Below are 8,308 nucleotides of genomic sequence, written 5' to 3'. Positions count from 1 at the left end.
ATTTTGTTCCGGTCGAGGTATTGTTGCGATTATTTTAGGTAAAAAGACAATTTAAAACCGTGCGTGTCACTTGGAAGCGTTGAATGAAAATTTTTCAATTTTAAAGCAAATCCAAGAAAGAAAAAATAATGAAACTGTCTACCAACACATAATGAAAAGGAGAAGATACTCACTCAAGTGACAACATTTTTTATGGAACATATTTACTTCGACTGTATTGTTAAGATTTCGTAAAGTAAAAATTTCACCTGAACAGCAAAAATGTTTAAAAAAATTTTAGTTTGAATCAGTTTGCTGGAAGACGTTAAATGTTATATAGGAAAATTAGTTTTCATACAAAATGAAACAAAATTTTAAATTAAAATATATTTATATCATTCTGATTCTATATATGTGCTTAGCTTCTTTTGAAGCTAAGAATGTGAAGAAAAGAGGAGTGATGGATAATCTAAACGAAGGTATTAAGTATGCTGGACAAATGTTTGGTGAGTAAGTGACCTCTGCAGAAGATGCAGATAACTAAAACGAATAGTTAGTGCTTAGTTTTATATAATTATTTATATATAATAAAATATTTATAATTTTATGACCAAACGATTTTTAATATAGTATTTTTTTGGTCAGTTTTTCGTAATTGTTAAAAATAAAAATTAAAAAAAAAAGCAATGAGTTATTTTAAAATAATTTTTATTTAATCGATATTTAAAGTCATCAACGGGAAACTCATCGTTGACTAATGAAAACATTATATAAAATAAATTAAAAGTTAAATAAAAATAATATGTGATAATATAGAAATAAATTAAATTATTAAGAAAGGTGTCTAAAAACATAAACAATTTATGAATGAACAATTTTTAAAATTAAATTTTATTTTACTTTTCTGTCATTGTGCGTTTAATATTTAATAAGAGAATAAAAACACGAATATATCCTATTTTATTAACAACGGTATCACGTTGTTCTTATAATAACCTGTGATACGATCGCTCCAGTTATACTTTCCTCTTAAAACAAAAAGCTCATTCAAACTTCAATAAGAGTTAAATATTGACATTTACAATAACGAGTAAAGGATTTAAAGGAGGGAAGCTTACCACATGTAAGAGAGGAGAGCTTGATATATAATATTCCAATCATAAGAAGGATTATAAAAAAACTGAATCAGTTAAATGTTTTTATAAAGTTATTATTGACAGCATCTATAACGAAGTTAGCTAAACAGAATCTTAAGTACTATCACTCTTATAATATATATATATATTCTGTGTACAGTGTTATCGAAAATACAAAAACCTAGACGGGTTTTTTAGCGATTCTTCCTAGACGGGGAAGGTTGCTAAAGAACGTACACTAAAAAGATATTCTAATATGCCTTATTGTTTATTAAATTGTGTTTATTTAGTTTATTTCAAATTAGAGAAACTCTTTATGATTCCATGAAACTCCATACTAAATATATCACAATAAAACATATAACAAAATCCATATCTTTTACCATAGGTATCAATACAGCTGCTGATGTTGCTAATTTAGTAGCAAAAGCTTTTTCCACAACTACCAACAGAAAAAAGCCTGATTTAATGTCATTATTTCAACCATCTCAACAACAAGATACATCAGCCGAAGAAGATAATCAGCAATCAGAACAAAATGAACCACCACCTTCTAAAGTAGATATTGGCTTCGATACGGCAAATCTACTAACGGGGGTGCTACGAATGATTGGATTTGATGCTAGCAAATTGGGCGCAATAGCTATCAATACCCTTATACTAGTAGCTCAAGCAGTAAGTATTCTACTTGCAGTAGAACAAGTTATTAAAATTGATTAAAAAATTTAAATATATCATATATAAAACATAAAAAATAGATTGGCAGCACAATCTTATCAGCAACAAGACCACCTCAACGTTTAGCAACGGTTAAACAACACGGTGAAGACTTGAACTCACAAACGGGAATGGGGCCTGACGCTATTTATGAGCAAAATGAACATCAACCTAGAAAGTTACGAGATGGTTCACCTGTTGATTGGTTTTTAGAAAATCCCAACGAGAAAATGAAACAATTGCTTACGGAAATTACCGATAAAAATTTATCAGATAAAGTAATCACAATGATTGAAGAGAAAGAAACAGAACCAGGACAAGCTGGTTGCATAAAAATGTTGATGTGTAAAACTTCACCGATTATCTGGGGTATGCAGAAATCAGTCAATGAGCGTTTGAATAAAAACTCCACCAATGAGGTAAATACAAAAGACAGAGATGCACAACAGGATTTCAATGCTAAAGCATTGTTTAAGGATTTACCTAGTTTATCAGAGTTTCGAGCTCATAGCGATATATGCGAAAAGCGTTATGGCAGCTACTGTAATACGTCTGACTATGATTCAGTAAAAAAAAATTAAAACTAATTAAAAACAAAAAATACTATTATGCTTATTAGAAAAAATAATATGGCGCAAAATGTTTCCTTCCTTTGCGTGTATTTTGAAATTAATTTTAAGGTCAATATTTTGTTGGAACTTGGTTTAAGAGCTTCAAATAAAAATTTTAAAAGTTATTACTAAATGTTTAAATATTAAACTTTATTATGAAATCTTAAAAGTAGACACAATGAATTTGCAAACAAATAGTTTATTTTGTATTCGCACGCGCCATGAGATGGCAAATTTTATTCATGACTTTTCATTTGCAGCGAAGAAAGTCTAAACTTCAGTAATGTTACGGTACAATAATCTATCAAGTACTTGTGAAATATATTTGCGTGAGATCTATAAGAGAGAAGAGAGGAATAATGTCGATTTCAAAACTAAAAAAGAAACAAAACAACAAAAAATAATTATAATTATTGACATCGGTGAACAAACACAAAGTTATATCAATATTAATCATTATATGTATATTATGAATGTATTATCATTATATGTATATTACTAAAGCAGTTATTATAAACCAATGCTTATACGAAAAATGTTTAGTCAAAACACACAATATATAAACACAATATATAATCATATATTGCCTCTCACTTTCTTGCTAACCTTAAGGGATTTAAGGGCTTGCCATTTTAAGGTTTTGATATGATACCACTCTTTCAGTGATGTGTGTCAAAGAGAACTTTCATCCAAGATATCATGTGTGCAATTAAAGGTTTGTCACACAATCGATCATGTATGGTATAGCACATAATTTAATTGTATAATTAAACAACCAAGGATTTTCAGTTTGGAACACGATATTTCGCATCGATTTTTGTTCAGTGACTTGACTTATTTTTTATTTCGTGGATATATCAATAAACACAATAACTGTCTAAATATCATTGCATTGACTTTTTGATGTAGCATTTGGACTGGAAGGTCCATTTTTCAAAATTGCAAGTGACACAAAACTATTCATTTTGAACGAAACAATCAGAATTTTATTAATTTTTTAGCACAAAATTTAAAATACAGATGTGGAAAATATGTAGTTTCAACAAAACAATGTCACAAATCACACAACATGTATTATTTTAGCACGAAAAATTTTCCTGAAGTCCAATCTACTTTTTTGTGATGTCAATAAGTCACAAAGATTATGCAGTTTGACACTGCTGGGCGTTCGTTTATAAAGTTATGCAAAGACTGTTTAGTTATGGCAGGGCCGTTACTAACTATGTACCGACAAGTCATCCATATTCGATGATATCAAAAGGATCCAGTACTGTAAGATTTCTCGTGGATGATATTTAAATAGAGTTGTATTTTACACATAATGGGTAGGTCTAATGATATAATATATTAAAATCAAAATTTGCATCTATTTCCAACTCAAAACGACCCTGAGCATCCCCTTTGTTTCTGTGCGGCTCTCTCGAAAGTTCAAATAAAATTCTTTGAGAACCTGACTTCATTCCTGATATTAGAGTAAAATACATCTTAAAATTAGCTACAAATATACGAATCTTAAATATATATCGTCATTAACTATCTTTAATACCGGGAACGAAATAGCAAATAAAGCTAGTTTATGTGAGTGGCCGAAGAGGAGAGGAAACCAAACAGGGGGCGATATACTGGGACAAACTACCAGGTCTTCAACAATCCAAATCACTTATGGGTTTATTCAAACATAGCAGATTCAAGGACTGCATAAACCAGTCTAAGAACAGCTTAAGAATTATTACTACCTAGTAAAAAGCACCACCTAACGATACTAAAGATACGTGCTAATGCTAAGTCTAGATTCTGTAAAATCGACAAAGAGTTGGCAATGTATATACTTCGCAATTATTCTGAATTAATGCACAAAAGAAGGCGAGTACTAGGAATAAAAGCTCAGACTCGTTAAAGTAGAAATTATATTCAGTTTATCGAGGTAATCGGACTTAGAGAAACACTCTAAGTCCAGGAGGGGTACAATATATTTTAAGGTCGGAATGTATACACCCACATAATAATAATAACTAACTTTAAGCACTCTTAACTCGTATAGCTTCAGACCTATCTGGTCTATGCACACTTTACCTACTTTTGAAACCATAAAATTGATAATCCTGTATTATTTCGAGTCGTTTATTTATTTGCATTATCTTAAAGTCGCAAATTATAAACGTGTTAATGTAAATATAAATATCACTTTTATAAGTAATAATTTTTATTTAATTTTATTATAGTATTACCTATTGCTCGAAACTATACCAGTGAACTATAAAATCTTAAAAGTCCAATTGAAACTTGGCACTCAGTTCAAGCATCTAACAAAATATCTGCGTTTTATCTAAAAATGATTATTAATAATACAATTTTAATTTAACATATTTTTGTAAGGATCACTACAATGATAAAGATATATTTCTGTCCTTTTATATTAAAAATCCATAAACATTACATTACACTCAATACCAGTAAGTTCAATCTATATACCAATATATAATTCTTTTTAAATTTTTGAAATATAAAATAATATACTCATGCTCAGAACTGTCTATTTGAATTGCTACAATGATTATGATTTCTATCCTTTTATGATAAGAACTCAGAAGGCTATTCTTAAAGCTCAGTTCCAGTAAGTTTATTCAGATCATATCAAAACATAATTCTTATCACATCTTTCAAATATAAAATTATATACTTGTGCTCAAAACTGCCTATTTGGATTGATACAATGATAATGATTTCTGTCCTCTAATGGTAAGAACTCAGAAGGCTACTCTTAAATCTCAGTTCTAGTAAGTTTAATCATATCATATCAAAACATAATTCTTGTCACATCTTTCAAATATACGATCTATATATACGAGTAGTGCTCAAGTAGTAGTAGTAGATCTATATATATACAAGTAGTACTCAAAACTGACTATTTGGATCATCATAATGATAAAGATGTATTTCTGTCCTTGTGCAAAGAACCTATCTTTCTTATAAAAAAGATTATATTTATGCTCAAAGCTGCTAACACAGTAAAAAACATAAATGAAATACGAAATAAAATATTACTATTCTTAAAATAAAAACGCATCATAACAATTCTACTGTTGTAATTAATAAAAATTTTTATCAAATAAATATCACTAATAAATTTTATTAACTATCAAAGTATTTATTTATAAGTTTCATTGCACTTTAAAGAGTCTAGTACTACCATATAACGCCATATACGTTTATTCGTTATGAAGAAATTGTATATAACGAGGAGAGATTAGTGCACTCTTCAAATGCAAATATTTTGAAAAATAATTCTATAACTTGACTTTCAAATGTCTCCATGATAGACGATAGATTAGAAGGGTGTGCAAAATTCAAACCAATCGGCAAGGGCAATGTTAAAGGTGTGTACCAACACGTATATAGAGATAAGATTAGAATTTGTACTACATTCAGTTCTACTGTTAATTTTTTTTTGTAATATTAAAATAAATAACAAGCTAGTGAAGCAATAAATGTTTATAAATATGAAATATTTAAATTTTTCAATAACTATTGATATTAAAATGACTTCAATGAGCCATTATCAACAAACCATTAACCACATCAATAGCAGGCGCCTACATAGACTAATGAGTCTACAATTTCTGGCAATGACATTGAGCAAGGTTATGTTTATATTTCACTGATGCAATACTAAGATAAACCAGGAAATTTGTTGTTTTTTTTTTATTTAAATATTTGGCAATTTTGTTTTAATATATTTTATGCCAAATATTAATAATAAAAAACTATTTGCGTTCCAAATATACATAAAAACATGTGATTAAATATTAAAACAAAGAATATACAATTTTAAATTAAAAAATTAAGTAAACAAAACAAAAAGTTGTCAAGCTTTCAAATATTTACACATATTGTCCATTTTAAAGCGAAAAATAGGTTTTCGAAATACACACTTCGAAAATGTGGCAAATAAATATCGGACATTTCCAAACGCAACTGAGTGCTTGAATAAAAAAATTGCAGTTTTTAGATGCAAACACTTAGTTAATAATGTATTTGAGTAAATTTTTAAAATATGCATTTATTTGACTTTTTAAATGACTTTTTTAATACACAAAATAAGTCATTACGTGCTCGTTGCATTGCGTAAAATTTTTCAGACTTTATTGGAGATTAGCATTTTAAAGCAGCAACAAAAATGTTTTTCTTTAAATGCATTTAAACATAAATTATCTCAGTTAAAAATATTTTATAAAAAATATATTTTTTAACTGCACTTTTAACAGCAAATAAAATGCAATTAAGTTTACAACAGCAGCAAATTTTTAAGTATTTACTGACAAGTTCACACTTAGAATATTAACAATGAATGAGAATAAGAACAGCTGTGGAACGTATACGCACGGTTGTCCCTTTTGCTCAATGCAGTACAGCTGTACATACCTAACACTTTTAGTGTCTTGATTAGTTAATATTCATTAAAGTGTTTTCTACGCCTGCATTTAAAATATCAATTAACAAAAAATAATTTTTATATTCAATAATTTACAGTGCAATATATAAGTACCTATTTACTCGTACATTCCTCAGTTGCTTCCTCAGTACACTTACGATAATTTTAATTATTTAACAATTTTTTAAAGTATGTGAAAAATGTTATTAGTAAACATGGGAAGCTTATTTAATTTTTTTATTTCACAAACTTTTATTGCAAGCAAATAAAAATAAAAATGCAGTATAAACAAAGAGATAATATATTAAACAAAAAAAAATTAATTTATAATAACGATGTGCACATGCAATATGTGTAAAAAGCGTTATCTACGAGCATATATAGTCATATGTGCATTATATATATATATATATATATATATATATATATTACTATATCTATATATATATACCTATATATCTGATTAGCATTTTTATTTAATCATATAATTGTATAAAACGTATAAATTTGGCACTATCCCATTGATTTGGAATGCATTTTTGTGCAAAATTAGAAAAATAAGGGATGACAGAAAACAGTCATAGAACATCTTCGAATACGATTACCTTCTGCTCAAAAAGTATTCGGATTTTGTAAATAAAACACACAAATTTAAATTTTATTCCAAATTTATTTTATCTTCTTCAAAATATGCTCCTTCTGAAGCGATACACATATGCCAACGCTTAACCCAATCTTCCATACACTTTTCGTAGGCCCAAATACTAGATTGTACATATATATCAGTAAGATTTTAAATTTTTCAATATATATTTATATGAAACGTGCCTACTTGAAATAATCCCAATGAATTTCAAGGTATGTTTATGGAAAACTATTGAGAAATGGGAAGTAGCCACAGATCATCTATTTGGTGAATCAAATCAGGTGTCGATTCTTTGGGTACCGAAACAAACTGGCGTACGCAGAAACGAATACGCCGACAAACTAGTTAGAAAAAGAGCAACCACACCGATGATGGAGCCAAAACCTATTTGTGGACTAGGACATAGTACGCTCCTTTCTCTCATAAAAACAAAGGAGAACCATAATAAAAAGGATTACTGGGAAAATATATCATGATTAACACAATCCAAATCACTTATTAGTACCTATAACAATAAGAAACACCAGGATTATATGAACTTATTAAAAAAAAACAGAGATTCATCACAGGCATTCTAACAGGAATACATTCTAACTGTAAACTAAAATACCACCTTATAAGACTGGGTATACATACGAATGCAAGCTGTAGATTCTGTGAAGAGAATAAGGAGTCGGCTATGCATTTACTGTTACAATGCCCTGCGCTAATGCACATACGAAATAGGCTGCTGGGAGTGTATATTCTTACGGAAGAGGCAATAAAACTATGTAAAGTAGGTTTTATA

At 28.6% G+C, this 8,308-nt stretch overlaps 1 protein-coding gene across 1 annotated transcript; it reads left to right on the top strand.

Moving 5' to 3' along the window:
• The first annotated feature begins 1,402 nt into the window (after positions 1 to 1,402).
• LOC119663417 lies at positions 1,403 to 2,417 on the top strand. The gene is made up of 2 exons (XM_038073021.1): positions 1,403 to 1,790; positions 1,874 to 2,417. Exons 1-2 carry the CDS (start codon positions 1,440 to 1,442, stop codon positions 2,411 to 2,413), a joined length of 891 nt encoding a protein of 296 aa, XP_037928949.1. The 5' UTR covers positions 1,403 to 1,439; the 3' UTR covers positions 2,414 to 2,417.
• The last annotated feature ends 5,891 nt before the right edge of the window (positions 2,418 to 8,308 follow it).

Source organism: Teleopsis dalmanni, unplaced genomic scaffold (assembly GCF_002237135.1).
Source record: "Teleopsis dalmanni isolate 2A unplaced genomic scaffold, ASM223713v2 unscaffolded_contig_0381, whole genome shotgun sequence".
Lineage (NCBI taxonomy): Eukaryota > Metazoa > Arthropoda > Insecta > Diptera > Diopsidae > Teleopsis > Teleopsis dalmanni.
This window is presented reverse-complemented; position numbering and strand designations above follow the sequence as displayed.

What these genes read in the sequence shown, in the direction of transcription:
- LOC119663417 (XM_038073021.1), top strand. Translation starts at nt 1,440, where the DNA reads ATGAAACTCCATACTAAATATATCACAATAAAACATATAACAAAATCC. An exon ending in TTATACTAGTAGCTCAAGCA is followed by an intron (nt 1,791 to 1,873) that starts GTAAGTATTCTA and finishes CATAAAAAATAG; the next exon opens with ATTGGCAGCACAATCTTATC.